At 36.3% G+C, this 23,948-nt stretch overlaps 3 protein-coding genes across 3 annotated transcripts; all 3 read left to right on the top strand.

The window, feature by feature from the left end:
• Positions 1–2,280: 2,280 nt before the first annotated feature.
• LOC143183287 (uncharacterized) lies at positions 2,281–6,320 on the top strand. Its single transcript, XM_076384811.1, has 3 exons — positions 2,281–2,363; positions 3,014–3,298; positions 5,967–6,320. The coding sequence occupies exons 1-3, from the start codon at positions 2,292–2,294 to the stop codon at positions 6,318–6,320; spliced, it is 711 nt and encodes a 236-aa protein (XP_076240926.1). The 5' UTR covers positions 2,281–2,291.
• A 1,707-nt stretch (positions 6,321–8,027) lies between these two features.
• LOC143183594 (uncharacterized) lies at positions 8,028–9,289 on the top strand. Its single transcript, XM_076385206.1, has 2 exons — positions 8,028–8,082; positions 8,779–9,289. The coding sequence occupies exons 1-2, from the start codon at positions 8,062–8,064 to the stop codon at positions 9,058–9,060; spliced, it is 303 nt and encodes a 100-aa protein (XP_076241321.1). The 5' UTR covers positions 8,028–8,061; the 3' UTR covers positions 9,061–9,289.
• A 1,069-nt stretch (positions 9,290–10,358) lies between these two features.
• Positions 10,359–14,925, top strand: LOC143184068 (tubulin beta chain). The gene is made up of 5 exons (XM_076386022.1): positions 10,359–10,415; positions 11,155–11,619; positions 12,142–12,446; positions 13,855–14,152; positions 14,707–14,925. Exons 1-5 carry the CDS (start codon positions 10,359–10,361, stop codon positions 14,923–14,925), a joined length of 1,344 nt encoding a protein of 447 aa, XP_076242137.1.
• The last annotated feature ends 9,023 nt before the right edge of the window (positions 14,926–23,948 follow it).

Raw genomic sequence — 23,948 nt, forward strand, 5'->3', positions numbered from 1 at the left:
GAGAATCCTTTTTAAATTGTTACGTGCACCATTATGAAATTTTTCGCATCGATTTATCTATATATGGAGTGTATCCTGCAGTCGTTTTGGCTAATCATGTTGTATAATATGTTATATTGCACAATACGTTTACTTAAAATAGAAAACTCGAAGCAAACATTAATTCAAATAAGCATAACTGTTGTCAATAGATATTAAAACAGAGGTAAGGAATTGAGTCTGAAGAACATGATAGCGTTTTAAAGGATGAGATCAATTATTTCTTTACATTTAAAAACCTTATGACAGAAAAAAATTATAAAATATATTTCACAGCAAGTGTCAAGTATAGATAATCCTGTGACTGTACAAGAAAATGACATAAAACACACTTTCGAGTTTACGTCTTAATTGAAAGCTGTACGAGGAAGTTTAAATTTTCAATACTAGCAGATTAAATTGAAGGAACTTCTCCATTCAGAAAAGTAAATATAGTAAAATACAAATCCATAAAAAAGATCAAAATTCCAATGTCAATATTTATGGAAAATATGCATAGAAATATGTATGTGACTTATGTTACTTTTCTTACAACCACAAAAGTATGTGTTTAGGATGCTAAAGCACTATATGTTTTTTTTATAAAGAAATTATGAAATATTCTTCGTTTAATGAGGTACTCAAAATAGAAATACTACATTACTTAGAGTGTCGAATTTTTTAATTCAGGTTTAATTTTCACTATAATTATATTAAGTACAATATGCTATGTATACTGCATTTATAAAATGATCTTAATTTTTTATGAGGACAGAGTGAAAAATCAAAAATCATTAATAATTATCATTAATAACTACAAAAATGTAACTGATGAATACAATTTCTAATGCAAACTCGTTTGGTTTAATTTTTATCTATTTTCTAAAAAAACTATTAAATCTCCTTCTCGAGCTTCTGTTAAAAGTTAGCTCTTAATGAACACAATGAGGAAGCAAATGTCCTGGAGGTAGAAATACGATGTACACCTATGGAAGGTCAAACAGCCTTCCACTGATCTGGACTCGACGAACTTGAACTTGAGAAAAAAGCGAGCGCTTCGCCTTGAAGTTTCACGACCTTGCTGGCCAGGGGAGACAGACGAGGAGACGTAAAACCAGAGAAGGGAATCGAACCAGCCGATCCTACGAGCGAGAAATACAGAGAGAAACGACCGAATCGGAATATATTACTGACTAAAAGGATCACCCCGTACTCTTCTTTGCAGGCTTGTTTAAGTACATACATGGTACAAGAAAAATAATATAGAATACTATCTCCTTAAGGATTCGTTATCCTTATTTCTTCTTGCCTCTTATTTACTACATACAAGGCGTCAAGCGTAGTAAGGGCGAACACCATAATTAAAAAAAATTCGTTATTTTATTCTCCCTTATAGAATATAAATAAAAAGCATTTTTCTCGAAATTTGGATTTGTTGAGTTTGCCATTACTATCCTCAACGCCCCATGTACGTTATTAATCAAAACTTTCGAATTATTTTTAAAATTAAGGAAAGTTAAACCTGTTGATCACACAATTTGAGTAATAAGCTTTTAATTTGTTGCTTTATACTGGAATAGAAAATATTGTAATTGCTGTTGAATGTATTACCTTTAAGTCACAAACGTTGCTGTACAATGTAATTTTAACTGCACGTGATTTGAAATTTTTAAGTGACAACTGAATTCGTTGGCTGCATCGAATCACGAGGTCGTAGCAAGTACCAGAGTAGTGTCCGAAGACGTCGACGACCGACCAAAGTCGCGCCGCGTCCAAGGACGGTGTGGTTGACGGATGGGAAAAGTATCGAAAAGTAGACGACGAAAGTAGAGTTACAGATAAATCGTGTGGGAAGCGAAACGGTCCGCGTAATCGAGCAGATCGATCAGCGTTATAACCTTGTTATGCGTTCCAACCAGACAGGCACGTAGTCGAGGGTGTTATACAATTGCTCAGCATGGTTGCTTACGTAATTCCATGATACTGGTGGAAACGTCCGCCCTGTGCCTCTGTTTCGATCAAGGTCACCGAAATCGATCCATCCATGGGACACGAATCGAACTTACGAAACGCGATTGGACTGAAAACGCGGGAGCACGCGGGAACGCGGCTTCTAGGCTCGCGCGTACGGCATTTCAATTGCGAGCGCAACGAAGGAAATCGATACGAAGGTGACTATACGGAGAACGTTGCTTTCGCAAGCCGCGTTTCAACTTTTCGTAAGTCGTCCGCGCGAAGAGCGGTGGACATCGGTATAAAGCACGGACGCTCCGATGCCTCTACACTCGTCGCACAACAGTCGAATCGATCCCAACATTCCCAAGCTCAACATGATGAAATTCGTGGTAAGTTGTAACCCAAGCAGAGATAAGAAGATGAGATTCTAAGTGGAAGCATAAAAAGCGATAAAGAAGTTCTTGGGAATACTGATAGATTCAATGAAAGTAGCAATTGTATGTAGTCTACTATCATTAGAAATGTGTTAGGATTTTGTTTTAGTATTAAAATTCTTTTCTTATTCTTTTTTGCAGACATGAGCTATTATAATATAAACGAAGTTAGAAAGGTTCCTTTGATTTTTTAGTAACTTGATATTTATACCGAATACAATGACAGGGATACTAATTCTGAGTATAGCTAGTATTTCTTAATAATAGAATTCAGTAAACTTACAGATAAACTGTAACATAAAACAAACTATTAACGATACGCAGCATTCTGTCATATATTCATTATTCTATTTTCTATTGTTTCTTTTATGCGGAGTAAATGAGTTATACTCGTCTGCCTAATTCCAATATTTGAAACTTCATCAGTGTGCAAAACTTATTCAAAATGTCATTTAGGAAACTATCCTTACAAATAAAATAGTCAAGAACATTTAAATATCCTTGTTAGACGATTTTTCGAAACTTCGGTTTCTCTTCAAAAGAATTGCAACTTAATCTTCTGCATTCCAGCTTTCTGTAACTTCATGCGTAATTTGAATTTTCAGTGCATCGTCTTCGCAGTGGCAGCCATGGCAGCCGTAGCATCGGCAGGATTAATACCAGCTGCACCCCTGGTTGCTGCTGCTCCAGCTCTTCCAGCGCCCATCGTGACAGCCAGGAGCAGTCAAGTTGTTGCTAGGAATTATAACACCTTCGCTGCCGCCCCTGCTGTTGCATCGCTCACAGCATTACCTGCAGCATACCCAGCAGCACTATCAGCAGCATTGCCAGCAGCACTGCCAGCAGCTTCAGCACCAATTACCTTTGCTGCAGCCGCTCCGCTGCCATACGCTCATCTCACCTACGCCGCAGCTCCGATCCTGCCCTGAACATGACTATTTCTATACACGATATTACGCTACTTCCCTTCTTTTGTCTAATAAACTGTTAATCTAAACAGAAATGAACTATTGTTCTTTTTCCCTCGTTTCCTTCATTCTCGTGTTCGGTGGTTTGTCAACTGCGAATTTCTCTTTTAGAATCCTGTATCCTGGGTACAAAGCGAAAGTTGGGAATTACTAGGTCAAAGATTTGGTGTTGAATTCTGAATTAAAGGAGGCGAGAACTTTCTCGTTAGATAGAAGAATTTAAATAACTGTGAATAGTTGCCCTTGTTTCTTTTAACTGTGTTGAAATGATGGCTATGAATCCAAAGTTTTCTTCATACGGTATGGTTTCGTTCAAAATGTATAAATACTTTCAAATTACGGACATCAATGTAGATTCAAATAGTCTTTTATAGGGGTATTCGGCAACAAGAGACAGAAATTTTCAAGAATGATTTTACGAAAATTAAAAATTACAAAATTGCATTTGAGACTTCATTTCTAAGTTATCAGTTGTTAAAAGTACACTTAAAATGTGTCTGAAGAGTGCCTTACTTGTAGATGCATTTTACTTCTGGCGTGCATCAGCCGGACCAGACATGGTGACATTAGTAGAATAAGACAAGAGAATATATTTAGTCAGACAGACTGTTTAAACTTTTAAAAAATTTGAAAAAATTCTCGGATACTTATTAAAGTTTCTATTTTAATATACCATCCCTACTTGAGTCAAATGTTTACAGGTTTAATTAGAAGAAATAAAGATTCGGAAGAATTTCACCAAGAAAAATCGGAATTCATTTCGGACAAAATAAAGCCAGCGTACCTACAGAGGGTTAATATTTAAAATTTATGATATTTATTGTCGAACACCCTGTATATCATGGAATCAATTCGATACCTAGTAAAGCTACGGAATTGATTTAACCTTCGCCTGGCGGATGTCGGGTCCATTTGGAACCACCATCCGCCCTGCACGTTGCTAGAGCTAAAACCATCCGCCGTTCGAGAATTAATAAAACGTGTCCGGAAAGTTCATTCAGATAGGTACACTAATTTAAATCAGAAAATACATTAACTATCATTATGAAAATTACAAGGTTTAGAAAATCGGCATTTACTATGTTTCAGTTTAAAAATGGAAATTGATACCGGGCATTTTTCAAAATTTGACAACCTGAATAATAAGTGTAGATTATCAGTTTTTATGGCTGAAAATGAGAATAAAATTCATTTTCTATTCATTTCGACACATCATCTGCACATCAAATTCTATTGCACCATTGTATTATTTTATCAATAAAATTCTTTCACAAATTAGATACTTATTCACTTCTTTGGTGAATTCAACAATTCCTTTAATATGTAAATTAGATGTCATAAAATGCCTATCCATATAATTATCAAAATAATTTCAACGAAAATTGAAGTTTGCTTAAATAATAAAAAAAGCTATACATATCACAAGTGACGTGAAAATGTACTGCTCTATATTGCAAGAATTGGAAATGACAGACATGCATGTGCACATATGTATGTAGATATTATGTATCAGCACATTGAGGGAATGGGAAGGAGAAGCTAATCAGCCCGATCGATAAATAAATTTGCTTCCTGGTAAACTCCATTAATCGACCCTTATCCCCACGATTGATTCTACGTAATAGAATGTGCAAGCATTGAGAGGCTCTCGATTGTTAAAGTTTCAATGGAATTAGGTTCAAACTACACGAATGCATCAACGTTTAACGATTTGCTGTCATTGAATGGTACATTGAACGTACGTTTCATTCAATCACACAATCACGCAACATTCAGCAAATCCTTTCACCTACATTTTAGTGCTAAATCCTTAAACCTAGCATCGATTGTTTTTATTAAACACTCATGTATCCAAACAAATAAATAATTAAACAAATAACAAAGCACTGGGATCATAAAACACACACAAACGGCTCGATTGCGCGAATAAACTTTGTCCTCGAGCTTACGCAATTGCAACTGTTCGTTAGCAAGCTGGTCGCGTATGCACGCGTAAACGAAATCGACTCTCGCCACCCTTCTGGCATCGATATAAAAACGAAGACACTCTGAAGAAGAGCACTACGAGTCGAGTCGATCAACCAAGCAACATGAACTCTTTCCTTGTGGTAAGAATTCCAAATGACTCAAATCGACATTAAGGACAGGTGTCCATTGTTAACTCTTTTTGAGCAATTATTTACTTGTCCTAAACAGAATACATTGTTTTTAATGGGGAAAAAATGGCTAACAGATCGCTGATATTTTCCCATTACAAATATGTTGTATTTTAAGTAAATATAGTCGATAGCAGGAAATAGCGAGTTCAGTAAATCGGCATCGTATGGTATCGGTCCTTCACACTATTAACAATTGGTGTTACAATGGCCAACCAGGGGCTCAGGACGAACCAACGAACTTTTTCCTGATTCCTTTCAATTTAAAATCCCAGAACTAGCAAAAGGGACAACGCCAATTGCTAAAAATGTAAAGGAACGATAATCTGCTGTTTTACTGGAATCGTTATATCTCGTCGTCAGCTATACATACATAGTCATGCAAATAAAATTACCACTGTGCATTTAATAATATTGCTCTTTTTTCTTCACAGTTCGCTGTCGTCGTTGGAGTGTTGGCAACAGGATGTATGGCGGGAACAATCCCCTTGGTCTCTAGCCCATTCTTGGCTGCCTCTGCTCCTGTCGTAGCTCCTTCAGCACCTGTGGTAGCTGCTCCAGGTCCCTTCGTGGCTCCTTCAGCACCTGTGATAGCTGCTGGTCCAGCTCCCTTCGTGGCTGCTTCAGCACCCGTTGTCGCTGCTGGTGCACCTGTAGCTTTTGCATCTCCAGTAGGATATGCGAATGCTGTCCCCTACAACGTACCACCATACGCATCGAGGATCGATCTTAGCAGCAAGACTTTAGCGGCTCCGTACATCGCAGCACCAGTTGCCACTCTCCTATGAGCCACGCTTCTTCCATTGACTTAAGGGATTCAACGATCCGATGACATGTTCACTATTTTCCTTGGTTTCACTGTTCTGAGCTTGTTTTTAAATGAATAAATATGTTTTCTCGAACTCCATGTTATAACTCTTGTTCATCCCTCCTTTTTACCGAATTCAAATCTGGTAACGAAGTTTGAGGAATAGAGTAATAGAAATGATGTAGGAAAGAATAATTGATATTCGTCGAGCATAATGCTAGAATGATCTAGTTCTTGAGATAGAGAACTATGAATTGACATTTGTACTTTCATGTTTCTGACCGTACAGGTTTCATCTTTTCAAATCTTAATTTATAATCAGCTTTTCTATAGAAAAATGATGAAAATAATGGTAATTCTAAAAGTTGGTAAAAATAATTCGTTTCAATTTTAAATTATATAGTCCCACTGTATCTTTCATGCTATAATATGTTTCTTATTTTTAATATTTTAATTACAGTTCATTAAAAACTTAATTTAACATGAAAATTTCTCACAGGTTTACCTTTTTCTATTTTGAAGGTATAAGGGAAAATAAAAGTTTTAAAAATATTTTATTAGAAAAATATGACAGGGTTTTAAGTTTTTCTAAGTTGCGACCTTGGCAAGAATTAATCTTCATGTTGCGTCATATATGTATGTTAGCATAAAAATATAATAAACTATGTGTATGTTAATCTTTCATACCGTGTTGTTCTTTTCTTTTCTGATACTCAGGTGATTGTATACAGACTACTTCTCACTTTCATTAAACTTCCAAAAAACAACGAACAAGTAGGAGAGATGAAATATCTAACAATTTGCTTCAGTGATGTAATAAGCTGTAATCATTATAAAAAGAAGAAAAAACCACCACCTACAACTCGAGAGTTAATAATCATTTATGATAAAGTTATTATGACACAATTTATTCGACACAGAAGTGGTCAAAGAAGAGTAAGAAGTCTCATCTTTTATTCAGCCTTTTCCCCGTTCTGAATTAAATGTCCAGATCAGGGGAAAGTTCAGTCGAAAATCAAGTCGGCGAGAGACAGAACCAAGCAATCGTTGCATCGAAGATATTCTACTCACGCTTCAATCAACGATCTTCGAAACTTGCTGTGTCGACACGATCGTCTCCGTCTACGTAAAACTTATGCTCGCGTTTCGTATTTAGAACGTGTACGAACCGCACCCATACATACATCACGTCCGTCTTAGCCTTCAACTACAACTAGACGTCCTTAATAATACTATTGCATCAGTTCTAGGGCCCTAATCATGCAAGACATCGAATAGTCTCATCTCTCTTAAGAAAGTAACGAAAGTTTCTCAATTTACTTATTAACTTCCATAGCAAACATTATGTTTACTTCCTATACGCTCTCCTTGGTCCTTGAACCAAGGTATGTGCCTTTGGCCTCCGACGATCTAAAGATCACTCAACCTGAATGGTAGATAACCTCGAAATAAGAACTATTAGACGAAAGTAAATGGTTGGAAGACTCAGTTGCTGACGAAAGTGGCAATAGCAGGCGTGGCCAAAAACGTTCAAAGGTAATCCAGTATGCAGAGCCGCGTTTCGGTCGCATTGTGCCACGAGCCTGTTGTTGCGACTAGCATTGGTAGTGGGAGTACGTTACTCCACCGAAACCACCTATAAAAGAGCCCAGTCTAATTGTCGTAGTATCACAGTTTTGGACAGCAATCCACTCGAAACACTCGAGACACTCCTGAATAAAATGGCCGCCATGAAATTCTTGGTAAGTAAATCGAGAAGCGGCAATTAAAGATTCAATCGATAATATGAACAAGATCATCTGTTTCTGAAACGGATTCTAACTAATTCCAAAGAACTATTTCTTATAATTTTATGTTGATAGTATCTATTACACGATATCGATCAAAATAACGTTCCCAAATATGGTTCGGAATGTTTAACGCTAGAACTATTAAAACAATCGAAATGAATGTTTCGTAATTTTATATCTAGAAATTGCTCAATTTTCTGAGTTTCATTACTCTATTTTACTGATATTTTCAGTAATTTTTATGTTAATATGTAGATGTAAATTGACATTTTTTCAAAACTTCACTTCATAATAAACTCCATTTGTTAAAACATTTGAAAACGGAAAATGTTAACACCCAGACTTAAGGCTCGCTCAGATTAATCAAATTACTTAAATTCAAGTGTGGTGGTACACATTGATCAATATATAATTCAAGATACAGACAAGCTGAAAGGACCTCAACTTCACTTGAAGCTTAAAACAATATTTCAAGTGAAATAAAATAGCATGTTCTCATTGATCAATTTGTTTCAAATTAATTATATTCAAGACGCTTGAACATTAACTTAACTAATCTGAAGAAATCCCTTCTAGTGATACATTAGAAATGAATAATATTCGACAAAGCTTCCGATTCAATAAAAAGATTTCTTTCGCCCATTACAGATCCTTTTCGCCGGTGTCATCGCCGTCTGCTCGGCTGGTCTGCTCCCAGCGGTTCCAGCAGCGTTCGCGGCTCCAGCAGCGTATCCAGCGGCTCTGACCGTCGGAACATACGCGAGCACCTACAATGCGCACGCGATTAATCACGCGGTCGCTGCTCCGTACATCGCTAGCCCAGTGGTCGCCCACGCCGCGGCCGCCCCGTTCGCAGCCGCCCCGCTCGCGGCTGCCCCGTACGCTTACTCGAGCTTCCCTGCAGCGGCAGTGATCGCTGGCAGACGCTGAATTGCCTGGAGCCTCCACCACTCACACACGCCTCAGCTACGCCTCGAGGACGGTCGGTGAAACATCCGGTTGTGATGGAACGCAACAACCATACACTTGCCAAGCGATCATTTAGCCTTCGATGCTCCTTTTTTTCTACTCCGAACGTGGACCTTTCGTGAAAAACTTCTCCTTTTTGCTTCAACTTCTAGATCCTGAATCATAATTACAGTTACTGCTTGTTGCGTTACCATTGTATTTTTAACGACAATAAAAATTGTTTTTTAAGACCGCATAAGAACGTTTTGGCTTATTAATTTCGAACCTCTTCCACTGAATTTTAATGTATTTTCGAACTCAGTTTTTATTTTGTTTACTTCAAAACGTTAGCTACACACGTACGACGGTTTATACAATGTATAATTGAATTTTAATTGGTGTGGGAGTTAGCTAATTTTTGCATAAAGTAAATTGTAGCTTGGTATTAATTTTTTGCGGAAAATATACCTCTATTTTTGCAGGAATAAATTACACGTGTAAATATACATAGGTGTTGAATTATAAGTAATTTCGTTTTTCGGGTTCGCACGTAAAATCGTTCGTGAGTATATAAAATATAAACATTTAAATATTACACAGTATGTAACTATATAGGGGAGCTCTGTATATTTGATTAAGTGCTATTTACGAGAATCCATAAAACTAATTTGATCTTAATGAATTTTTATATTGAATAAAAAAATAAATCTGTGTATACATGTACATATCGACAAAAATGTATCATTAATTATATTTCCTGGAGCACTACTGCAGTGAAAAAATTGTATTATCAGAAATATTTCGTCCTCTGATCGCAACAGATAAAAGAAAGTCAATTTTTTCATCTCAATATTACATTCCATTCCTATGAAACAATTATAAAATAAATTTCGCAGGGAACGTCACGGTAGTCATCAGAATTTGTTAATAAATTATTAGATAATTCTAGGAACTGAAGCTATTTCAATTGAAAACGGAACTAAGTTCCCGCAGTCGATCGTGAAACAAAAGACCCAAGGCAACCGTGAAACAAACGACGACTCGTTAGTAGCCGTTGCCGATTTCGAGCCTTTCGGGTTTTGTGTGTACGCTCGTGACGAACACACCGTTTCAAAGGAGAATATTTCGTATATCTCAGGGTACAAGTCAGAATCTGTGTGTTGATTCACGTTCATAGAAAAACGAAAGGGGTAGAGATCAAGCGAAGCAAGTGTAACGCGTGGCGACGTGCGGATACAGTTATAATTAGAAAAGCAGAAGCGTAAAACGGAAAGGAAAAGATGCGTGAAATCGCTCATCTCCAAGCTGGTCAGTGCGGCAATCAAATAGGAGCAAAGGTATTTAGCAACAAGAAACACTAATCGTGTTAAACTACAGCCTGTCTACAGCAATTAGTCAGCAAGTTATATAACGCAGCTAGTTATCCGAGTCCCAGGATATGTACATACATACATCATATGTATATATCTATATATGTATGTATGTATATTATTATTATTACATTATATGCGAGTGGTTCTTTCTTGTGGAAGAATTTGACACTTCAAAAGTAAGGATCATCCTAAACCTCCCCACACCTCTCAATCCCATAACGCAATCTACATACTAAATAAATGATACCATTTTCTAAACACTATAAATAAAAAAATTTATATTTTGTATAATATGCGTCTAATTAAGTAAATTTTTCTAAAACCGCAAGCTTTTTTAATTCTAATTGTGGTTGAATAGCTAGATATATAATTATAACTGCCCTGTAATTACGATTACATTTAATACCAAGTAACAATTATAGAAAGTAACTGATAATTAAATTAACGCTAACATTTTAATAGCAATTGTTTATTCCTACTTTTTTTTTTTATATTCTCAACGTAGATATAAAATTTTCTAATCTTTAAGTCTCAAAATCTTACAACTTTGAAATCCTCAAATTCTTTAACCTGGAACTTTGAAATTTTTAAATACTCAAATTTTGCAGTTTCTTAATTATGCCAAATTTTGTCAAAGGTTATTAACTCCGCTGTAGATTAACTTTAGTATAAGCGATGTACATATTTTTCATCGATTTCGCAGTTTTGGGAAGTGATCTCCGATGAACACGGTATTGATCCTACTGGAACCTATCATGGTGACTCTGACCTCCAGCTGGAGCGTATAAACGTTTATTACAACGAAGCATCTGGAGGAAAATATGTTCCTAGAGCAATTCTAGTCGATTTAGAACCTGGTACCATGGACGCAGTACGCTCAGGACCGTTCGGTCAAATATTTCGGCCAGACAATTTCGTATTTGGTCAGAGCGGCGCTGGTAACAATTGGGCTAAAGGACACTACACAGAAGGTGCAGAGCTCGTCGATTCCGTCTTAGACGTCGTCCGTAAAGAGGCCGAGAGTTGCGACTGCTTACAGGGCTTCCAGCTGACCCATTCCCTAGGAGGTGGGACAGGAGCTGGGATGGGGACATTGCTCATCTCGAAGATCCGAGAGGAATATCCGGACAGGATTATGATGACGTTCAGCGTTGTTCCTTCTCCAAAGGTTAGCATTAGTGTTTTCTGGACTCGCGAAAAATTGAGGGGTTCCTATAAAATTAACTCTTATCGAATTTGTTCATGAGAATATATTTTAGTGGTCAGAATATTGCTTAATATGATGAATATTTTGTATAAAAAAGACTGTAATCTATTAAACGAGAATTTAAGGTAGTAGAGTATTTTTTTTTACTCTCTTGAAAGAAAAATATTGACAAGGGTTGTCATTTATATAAGCCACTCAATTAATACATATGAATTACTTGTAAGAGGTACATTATCCATATCATACTTTAGACTAATCGTAAGAACAAGTCCCGATATCTGTTATTATTACAAAATAAATAAATTTACATACCTATTATTTATTTGTATTGAGCAATATCAATATATATATATAATTAAATTTTACATATATATATCAAATTTAATTATAAATGTTTTATTCATTATAAATTTAAATTGTCATTCACTTGTAATTACTATATCCTGTGTTTCTGTTCACTTATTATTTTTGTATGTTATAAAGGTGTCGGATACCGTAGTTGAACCGTACAATTGCACTTTGTCCGTGCATCAGTTAGTCGAGAACACGGATGAATCTTACTGCATCGATAATGAAGCTCTTTACGATATTTGCTTTCGTACATTGAAGCTAACCACACCGACTTACGGTGACTTGAATCACTTGGTAAGCGCTACCCTCAGTGGTGTAACGACCTGTCTCAGATTCCCTGGGCAGTTAAACGCTGATCTGCGTAAGCTTGCTGTCAACATGGTGCCTTTCCCGCGATTACACTTCTTTATTCCTGGTTTCGCGCCATTAACGTCCAGGTAAATCAAACTTCCATATATCTATAAGCTTTTCTCAAAAATTCTCATCCGAATTAAAAAGTATACAAGATACCAGATTGCAATCTATAATTAGCAAACTACTCATGAAAAAATGGTTCACAGAAAAATTAAATAATTTCGAGGAGGATTTATATCCTCTTATCTTATATGAAGATCATATAAGCCTTTTTAATTGAAATTATATCATTTTTTAATGTAGCAGCATGCTATTTCTTGTAAAAAAGGATTGAACTACTGCAGTAAAACTTCGTTTAAACATATGAATCTATCAGAGGATGAGTAGGTTGATATAATCTGATCGTTCATAAAATAGGAGACCACTTAATTTTCCCCACTAGCTATGATTTCCTGTTCAATTAATAGGAATTTATGTTCATATAAGTGGATTTCACCAAGGCATTGCTCAGAAATATATAATAATGTTTCAGACCTTTGAAATTAGAAAATAAATTTACGAGCACAGATTAAATTATATTAAATTATTACAATAAAAATTATATATTTCCATTTAAGAAAGTATGAGTATGTGGCCTGCCAATAACTTCTACGTATCCATCTACTTAAAAAACCAATTACATAAGATTATCCCCCCCACCCCGGAAACCATTTGCATAAATTCTTCTTCATATTATTTTTCCATACATCAAATAATTTATGAATAATTTGCAATCATATATTAAAATTGGACACTTAATACCTATTTAATAAGCACATAATAATAAAAAATATACTTGTACTTATATAGATTTTCTATCTTTATGACAATAACAGCTCTTTAGACATCATCATTAAATGATTACTATATAAATTTTGTACGAAACTGAGATAAAATTTTAATATAAAAACGAATGTAGCTATAACTCTAGCAATAAATTATTAATAACATTCTTAATTGAGTCTTTCAGAAGGCAAACCGATCAACTCTATTTTGCGTAACTGTAATTCTATCGTCTAAGTATATGCTTAGTAATTAACTTTTCATAATTATATTTACTGTCTAAAGTAATGAAAGTATGCATGACAGCTAAATAATGTTTAATATATTTCCGAAAGCATTTTGATGAGTTTTTAGTTCTTAGTCAAGACTTAACATCTAAGAAATAAAACTGATCATCTCTTAAATAAGTCGCTGTAATATGTTACTTTTTTTCTTTACAATAACCTCCAGTTTCAAACATATTATCTATTACATCGTCAAGTTTCATTACCTTATTTTATGGAGTTGATCATTTTAGCATCTGAATGACTCGATTATTATCATGAATACAACAGATGTTTAAATGTGAAAGACAACTTTCAAAGACGTTCTAGACTGACTCTAACTTTAGTAGGTAACTTCATCCATCGTTCACCATTTAACGTTCTCTCTTTTGGCTTGAACGCACAGAGGTTCACAACAGTATAGAGCGCTTACGGTCCCAGAACTTACGCAGCAAATGTTTGACGCAAAGAACATGATGGCAGCTTGCGATCCCCGTCACGGTCGTTATCTCACCGTAGCGGCCGTCTTCAGAGGGAGAATGTCCATGAAGGAGGTGGACGAGCAGATGCTCAACATCCAGAACAAGAACAGCAGTTATTTTGTTGAATGGATACCTAGTAACGTCAAAACAGCTGTTTGCGATATTCCTCCCCGCGGATTGAAAATGTCTGCGACATTTATTGGAAATTCAACTGCTATTCAGGTAAACTGATAACAACACTTTGCTACCAAAACAAGTATCAGTGATACTTGATACTTTCGTATTCTAAGACCAAACAGTATTATAATAAATTTTGCGGCAAACAACGCAAGAGTATTAATACTAGAGCTATCAACAAATGTACAATGTATAAGGTAAATGTCCTAGTAACGGAGTATATCTTGATACTTCAATATTAACGTCAATTTTATTTAATTTTGAGCTTAAATTTAATTTATCTGATAAAAAATAAATAGAATTGTATCATAAAGTAATATATTCAGCTACTGAGACGTAATTCAAGTGTCATGTTAGGACATGTATCTTATTTATTTGCACTTTTTATTATGCTCAGTGGTACTGTATAGGTATCTTCAAAAACAAAGGAAAAAGAAAGTGGATTATAAAATTGAGCGATTTTTGTAAAAGGTTTTAAACTATTTTTTTAACTAATTTGCTAGCACTAAAGTTAACAAATCAGGTCATTTATACAAAAATAGCTGATAGAAAAGGATGACTAACGAAACATTCATCAAATTGATCAAACTAATTTTTAGGAATTGTTCAAGAGAGTGTCGGAACAGTTCACAGCTATGTTTAGGCGGAAGGCTTTCTTGCACTGGTACACTGGAGAAGGAATGGATGAAATGGAGTTCACCGAAGCTGAGAGTAACATGAATGACTTAGTCTCCGAATATCAACAATACCAAGAAGCTACCGCCGACGAGGAGGGTGAATTTGACGAAGAAGAAGAGGGCGAGGGTGAAGCTCAGTGAGATCGATTCGCTTGATGAAGTACGCCGCGAATATCGGTTCTCTCGAGAACTGGCATCGTGACTCCTATCACACTTAAGATCGTCGATTTCCTTTGTCTCTTTCACCTTTACCGATTGTAATCCACTGTACCTAACCACCCATTCACACACATTCTTACACTTTCTCCTACCATCGACCTATTTCGTATGATCACCTATGAGCGTTTTGCCATCATTGCTATGAAAGTAAAACCTTTGAACGTGATTTACTTGTAATGTATTCATTGTTCTGTTTTTCCCTGGAACTCGTCCCAATGTACCGTATAAAACCAATCGAAACGTGTTTTAATTTTTTCCCCAACGTTTAATCCCCATGGTCCAGAGATTTCTGTATCATATGGAATACTCGGAACCAATACTTGATTTGAGGAATCCTATTTCCTTTGATCTGTTATGAAGAAAATGGAATGGTATGACATAAAACAAACTCTACTGTGAGCGAATTTCACATATGCATATTTTCTTCTTTTTAAACAGCATTATACCGGTGATTTCTACAAGACTTCATAAGTTCTGATCAAGGCCGTTTCACGAACAGTAATCGGGGGGATTGACCTCAACCTTCTGACTCTTCCATTCACTACACAAAAAATTGCACTCGTACTCCTCGCGTAGTTGGTAGGAGGACTTTAGTGAGTTTTTCATAGTGATATTTCCATCTAAATATCACCATGTCAACATTTAAATGATCTTGTTACTTCTCATAGCTTTAATGGTTTTAATATGATTTAATGATTTTCTCGTAAAAAATTGGTGTCTGGCCTTTTACGTCTGATAGTGACCTTTGGAAAACGAGAACTCTTTGAACTCCCATCTAATATGGTAGAATTAAAATATTTATACTAATTCAGATTTTAATACATAGTATAAAAAATATCGTTGAATAACTGGCAGAGATTGATAAATAAGAAAATCGTAAACGTTCTGCGTTCTATTCTACGTGTACGTGTAAATCATCTAATACTGTGCAATATTATAAATCATTTTTTGTTATGGTACTAATCCTATATTAGTTGAGGGTTAAGTATTGATATCTGTCTAGCTGATAAACCTTGAATATTTCAAAAGACAAATGAAGGATGGTAGTCTGGCTAAATTATTAGTAAAAAACTATCTAATCTTGTGACCTTGTCTACAGTTTTGATCAGTCATGGTCGGTGAGAGATAGCCTCTACTATAATATTCAACTGTCATATCGAGAAGTCACGCAACTTAACGCGTTAACAGGTTGACGGCCGCTGTCATATATTTATAATTTTAATCGTCAAGGTGAAATACGACGATTTCGTATTTATAGAGGTATAAATTCTGTTATGTTACACAGTATTATACGTATAGGCAATTATACAATGATATGCAATCATAAAATATGAAATAAGATATTAATACATTGCTCAAAATAATTAATGGATTATACAATATAATGGAATAGTCAATATTTTAGCTTAGAAACTGTTCATATTACAGAAACGTTTGAAATAATTTAGATTACTAGATACTTATATTGCGTTCCTTTTTATTTTTGATATTTTATTTATTATATGTAATTTGATATTAAATTAATTTTTTAGTTATAAGATCTCTTAATTATTTTGTGCAGTAAATCTAAAAAAGTTTCACACTTTAAAAGATATCTGTAGTTGGTAGTCGGAGAAAGAAAAGAAATAACAAGGAACAGAAAATCGAAAGTAATCCGGTCCCACAAGGTATTCTTCTATGCAAGCGTTATATGTAATATTTTTTCTTATATTACATATAAAATATTTAAAAATTCCGAATTCAGAAGCAAATTAGACGATGCTGCTCCAAAGGGCGTGATCAAAGTGTTAACTCGTCTTACAAAATTTTCATAGGTTTCGCACGCATTCAAATTATTTTTAAATAAAAGAAAATTAATGGAAACTAGTACATGAAAATTACGTATTCAAATTAATATTATGTTAATCACTAATAGCTACTTTAAAGATTCTACGACTTTTGCTAAGTTCAACGATATCAAACATAATTCGTATCATGAGGATATCTTGTTAAAAAGTTGTTTAGATTAGTGAAGTTACTTAAATTTAATGCCTTCGTGTACAATAACGAGTCTGACTTGTAGCTACAATTTCAGGCCAAATATGAACATCACGAGTCAATCACGTGGTATTGTTACAAAGAACGTTTTTTCCCACCATTTTGAGCCCGTTTTTGCCAAGCTAATTTCTAGTGCAAGAAGTTGTCACTTGAATTTAACTAACTCGACTAATCTGAACGATCCTGAAAACGAAACAGACACTTGGAAGGATATTTGAAATCTAATTCAATCATCTGTCGATCACGTTTTTCAAAATTACTTGCATTTGAGCCACTTGAGTTCAAGTAACTTGATTAATTTGAACTAGTTTGGCAAAGGGTTAAGTGTCAAAGCACGTACGAAACTCAAAAGGTGGAGTTCCATTTTTCACTGGTCTCTCTTAAAAGACTCCTAACCAATGAAAACTACGAGACTTTAAGTACAAAGACAGGAAAGAATGGTTAATAGTTTTCCTGCCCCGGTGATGGAGTTGAAAACGAGTGATTGAGCGGCTAGTAAGAAAGGGCCGACAGAGTGCTGCCGACGACGTTGCGTTACGGTCGAGATGCTACTTCCACGGCCATTGCACGTTCCGCATTCGATCGGTCGAGGTCCTTGGGAGATTACTTCGTTCGCGGTCGAGGGAACACGAACGGACAAGATCGTAGATGCACGAGCTATCTAATTAAGCGATAAAAAGAGTCGTCAATGCATACCAGTTGATTCGAGGCAATAGAGAAAGTAAAACGCGTGAGATTTTCTTTCAATGTTTATTTTCTCAAGGATTGTAATTGTTGAAAGGATTTTCTTCGTAGTAAGAAGAATACATACTTTGTTGTCGACTAACCGCGTCGCATAATTCAAGATCTTGTCTGCCTTAGTATTTGCGAGATACTGTTCGCATTCATTTATCTCTACATTCATGATTTTACTTTATTACAATTTACAAGTGTGCTTGATTATGTTTTTCGGATCCGTATAAGGTACTATACAATCCAAGAAGGAATGAACAATTCAGTTCATGGAATTGCAAAATTTTAAAGAAAAAATATTGAAGCTAAAAAGACTTTTAACAGTTTTAAATAAAAATATTTAAACACTGGAAATTTGTTATGTTCAAAAATTTGAATATTTGGACAAATGAAATTTGTTATGTTCAAAGTTTTGAATATTTGGATATTTAGATATTGTGAAGTTAGAAAATTTATTGCTTGCCCTGAATATACAAAAAAGTTAATATGATACATAATTATGATATGGAATGAAATTCGTAACTAATGTACGTGTTACGGAATACCATAATCAGATTAGTGGTATGAATTATATTCCAAATATAGCAGAGAGTATTATATTTTTGTATAATTGATTAAAAACATATTATGTACCATTAGATCACAAACGTATTACTAGTCTAATAATAAGCTATAGCATTAGGTAGATGAAACTTATATAAGATTAGTCCTACGTATTTCTGATAAGCAATAACTATAGTTAAATCCACTCTGCATCTCTGATAACCGCAGGATACTTTTCTTTGGGTATATGCTCTTAACGCACTCTTCATGAAAGACGTGAATCGACTTGTTTATATTGTATGTATGTGTTGTACGTACATTTAACAACATACCATGAACGACGTGTCAAGCAGAGAGAGTTAGTCTTTAAGAATCGCTGATGTATTAAGTAATTTACCTTCGACGCATTGCGTGATTCTGCCCAAGCAATTACAAACGCATTACCAGTTGCATACAAAAAAAGATCTAGAACAAGTACTGTATATACGTTATTACTAACATGTATTTGTACAGTTGTGTTGCAACTGAGTGTATGTATGCACTTACATTAAACTAAAAAAATATTGTCAAAAATACATCGCTAAGTGGATCAAGTGCGCGCAATTAAAAACCTGTAGGATCAATTATGGCTTTTGCACAACCCAATAATGTATTTGTGGCAATAGCGTACAACACATATTTTTTGATAAAGTAGTATAATCACCTGCTTTGATTCTAATCCCACAACTGCAAATAGAATACCAAAATTAATTCTACACACCTAATTCTCATATACAATTAATTATACAGGTTGATAGTATGCGACAAGAATCAGTTGTACCAATTCTATAACTCTTTATCAGCAACTACCTAGTACAATCGCAATCATGACACTCTATCCACCTAACGGAAAGAAATCTTTCGCGACCACTCCTCACCAACTCAACTACTGCTTAAAATTCTACAGAATCACGGTGGCAACGAACTCAACCGTGACGATTGTCACGGAGAAACGAGCCACTGCTTCCCCCAAAACAAGAAATTTCATCGTTGGCGACGATCCAACGATCAAAACGGTTATCTCCCGCGCGCGGTATTCTCCGCCAGTGAAACCACACGAAACTCTTCTGAACCTCGAATGATTCGGCTGTTGGCGGCGCTGAGCTCTTTTATATCGAAGTATCCACCATGTCAGCATTTGAGGGGATTGGTCGACTTACTTGCGCCTTACTTGTGTCTGAAAGCTTTTACTTGATATTGGACAGGCCAAGGTCTTCCGGATTTCGGCATTGCTAAGTTCATGACTATCGTCGATCTTGATTGGACTCTTTTTTCGTTGAGTAATGATCATCGAACCGCCGTTTCCGACAGGCTGTGCCTGTGTTGCGGCAAAAAAGGTAGAAAAAAAAGGAAAACAAATGATACACAGCATATCCTGGTAAAGGACGTTTGATGATGGTCTGCGGAGTAGCTATCGGGGCAGGGTGTGGCGTTTTGCGAAACGCGACCTTGCTATAAACTGTGTATCCAAGCAGGTTGAGGAAAAAGAAACCAATGATAGCAAGTCGAGAGAGAGAGAGAGAGAGAGAGAGAGAGAGAGAAGGTAGAAAAATGAAAAGCAGAATAAGAAATGCGTAAAAATAAATCACATATATGAATATACTGGTTCCGCAGAGAAGAATAATGGCTCCACGGATTGCGATGACTGAAATCGCATGAAATCAAGTAGGCAACTTGCTTTCGCAAATAATGTCACAACGTTCTCGTTTTCCTCGCCTCTGACCTCTCCAATCCGGGGCCCGTCCGTGAACGACTCGCGTCGGTACGCTTCGGTATGCGCGTCGCGACGCATCTCGATCGGCTAAGGTGGGCGTTGAAACGGCTTACCAATTGTTACTCAATCGCACCGCTGGTCCAAGTAAACACGATGTGTAACGTAACGTTATCGCTATCGGCAACAAGTACAGCCGCGTTACGTTACCGTGGAAATAGAAGCCGGATTACCGGATGGGAATTGCGTTTATTAATTAACGTACGGTCGGTTAACTAACTGGAGTTATCTCGAAATACGAGGGTCGTTTGCCCATTATAAACTGACAGATCTCATCTAATCGGTCCACCATTCCCACGGAGCACCGAGTTCTCAAATTCGAAACAGCTCTTCTATCAACTGAAGCATTCCCGTCGTCGTTCGATCAATCGGATATTGGTTAAGCTTCAGATCTCCACTCGAAGATATCGAGCGCTCATAGGATCGTGAACATGTCGAACGGATGGATGAGATATTGAATTGCGCAGGAGCAAACAATGAGCAGTAACCGTAAAAAAAGGCGAAGAGCCTTTCGAACGTCTCGTACACGCGGATACGGGCAACGAAACGTTCGACTCGGTTCATGGTCCTTGACACTGTACTCCCCGCGTAGAGCTTGAAAGGAAACACGAGGAGACCCTGAACGTACCAAGGAAGGTGGAAGGAAAGTATTGTAACATGGTTCCAGGACCACGCTGTACAAATCAGGTCAAGCGAAACGCAGGGGGCGAGGCGAGACCAGGCGAGGCAAAGCGTAGAGTAGCAAAGACTTTTGGTGGGAGAGGTCAATGTGGCGGAATAAAAGAGCAGCGGCTCGGGTAGCCAAGCATCATTCGTCTCTTAGCGATCTCAGCAGCTAAGCTTCCAGTTTCGTGTCAGTTCGACATCTCGAAAACCCCAACAACCACCATGTACAAGTTCGTCGCTCTGTTCGCTCTGCTGGCCTGCGCCGCCGCCGCCCCAGCTCCTGAACCTGCGCCAGGCCTCTTGGCTGCGCCTGCTGCCCTCCACGCAGCCCCCGTCGTCGCGGCTCCACTGGCGGTAGCGCACACCGTGCCCGTGGCCACCAGCTACGCCAACACCTACAAAGTGTCCGTCAAGAGCCCCCTGCTCGCCACCTCCCCATACATCGCTGCTCCAGTGGCCGCCGCTACAGTTGTGAAGACCGCTCCCATCGTTGCAGCTGCCCCAGCAGCGACAGTGCTCGCTGCCCACTCTCCATTCGTCGCTGGATACTACTAAATCAATCGGCCGACACCTTCGCTTCTAGCCACTCTAGTCGACCGAATTGTTGCATCCCTGACCATGCTGCATTCACCATCTTCGGGTACACGATGACCATGATCCGTGATACAACACTGTGCTAATCATTCATAATAAAATTAATTAACATTCAAGCTACAAATATGTGGTCTCCTTTTTATATTATCACTGCTTTGATCCTTTTCCTGATCCTTCATCTTTATTTTCTAGTTGTTGAAGTGATTGATTGCAGGTATTCTAGTAGCTGTAATAGATATTATCAGCTGATTTAATTTGCATATAAAGTGATAGTTTCGGTTGCTTTGACTTGATCGTTTGAAATCTTTTTAGAATACGAGTTTTCTACTTAAATTTGGGTTTAAAGCAATCTCATTTCATTTTCTTAGATTAATTATTGTTCTTCAAGGTTGATTAATAATAAGGATTTTTGCACACGCAAATCAATGCACTACATTTCGTTTATGTAAGTAGAAGGGTTGGTTTAAAATTGTTTTGAAGAATAGTTTTCGATGTTTTCTTGTTGTGAATTTAGGTATAGGGTGTATAGGACGTTTCAAAATGTTCGTACTTAAAATTGGAACGAACATGAGGAGGAGCAGAATGTCTATGAGATGGTAAAACCGGTTGTAATCGTGAACTCGATTTTTGTCGTCTGAGCAAGTACAGCCTTGTCCCTTCTCGTGGGATCACTGACACGAAAAGTTGTTATTCCTGATGCGTTTCTGCTTGATTGTTTTCACGGTGGTGTAACTAAACAATGAAACTTGCAAACAACATTTGCTCAAATTGCTATTCTTTGTGAATACTTTCCCTCTTATTTCTGTCCAACGATAATAGTGTACAAATTATGTCTATAGCAGAAATAAAATATATTGATATTAGAGATTACTATTTACGTATAAATATTTACAAAAATGGTGCTATTAATACTTTTCTTTTTAATCAACCACAGAAGATCGATATTTTTCACTTTTTGCTATTTTAAGCGAAGTACCTCCAAAACCCATACGACAGAAAAAGAGGTGATTCCTAACTAGAAAATACATCCAAAATATAGAATAACGTGTTGTCGTATGTAACTCCGTGTTCAAGAAAATTGAATTTGAAAATTCGGTAAGTACTGTTGCACTTTTATTAGGTATAATCTGTTTCGTTTACATCGACTACTTAATTAGTATTATTCCTGTCTGTGTTAATACTTAATACATAATATTTATCGGGACTTGTTATAATTCTTCAGAATTATAAGCAGTACATTTTAATATCTAATTTAGTTACTATAATAGTTTACAAACTGCTGAAAATATTATTTTCTTATCAGAAACAGTTACTCGCCTCCTTAGGCCTGGAATCACCAGATATCACTTCAAAGAAGTAATTTATTCTAAAGATAACCAAAATCCGTGCGAAATAAAAGGTAATATCGTTCAGGCATGTTGAAGAATGAAGAATTTGAGTAAACATTATATAAATTTTTATTAATATAAACTATAGTAATGCAGTCTCTTGAAAAAAAAATTTAGAAAATACAGTTGTACAAAAGTACAGTCAAGAATGTTATTACAGTTGTATCCTATTAGATATGAAATATGACTGACGATAGACCTTCTTTTTCCACTATCAGCGTACGCTACTATAATTCGTCAAATTACACTTTATTTGAAATATTAAGAGTGACATTTTCAGCACCTTGCAAACTAAAATAAATAAATCATTGACGCTTACTGCTTATTATCTTGTAAAATTATAATACATTTTTACTAACACTCTTTATAAATACAAACAGGAGTAATGGTGGCTTGCCAAATTAAGTGAATGAAATGGATTATGCTTAAATGCACGCTTACTTAACGAATTTTAAAATCTTTCTTTCGAAAGTAGTACCATATATGGAACAATAATTTTATTCTTCCTTTTTGACTTATTTTTACATCAAGTTGTACCCCAATTTCAGAAACACCCTGTATAGTAGACTTAATAATTTAGTCCACTGTAATGTTCACTTTTGTATGACGTTATCGTATAAATATAATGGAAGTTCGGTCTTTAATAGTTTTTCAAATATGAATTATCGATTACTTCTGCATGATAGAATTTACGTGGAAATATCTTCATACAGCGTAAAAATCTAGGTATTGCTTGGATAATTGATTAAAAATAAAATTACACATATTTGGATGCTCTCATCTTCTCATTCGATATTTCACATATGCGAAAAACAGAAATTCCGTAAATATTTCTCTTCGACCATCAAATTTCTTACGAAGAAGGTATCTTTTAATTAATGGCTAATAGGTATCTTACTACACAAATGAAAAATTTCTTCAGGAGTTTCGATGGAGTTGAGAATTCAAGGTGGAGCGAAGTTACGTGATAAGTCCCGCCCCTGATGTCGAAGGGGAACGCAACGATGCGTAGGGACTGGTGGTCCCACGAACGAGGACGAGTTTCCTTTTTACAGCACCCCCAGGATCTCTATAAGTACGAGAGCTTTGAGTCGATCCTCGACCAGAAATAGAGGCACGTCTCAAGTTCACCAAGAGATCCCGGAATCGTCATGTTCAAATATGTGAGTACCACC

This window comes from Calliopsis andreniformis, chromosome 9, assembly GCF_051401765.1.
Source record: "Calliopsis andreniformis isolate RMS-2024a chromosome 9, iyCalAndr_principal, whole genome shotgun sequence".
Taxonomy (NCBI): Eukaryota; Metazoa; Arthropoda; class Insecta; order Hymenoptera; family Andrenidae; genus Calliopsis; species Calliopsis andreniformis.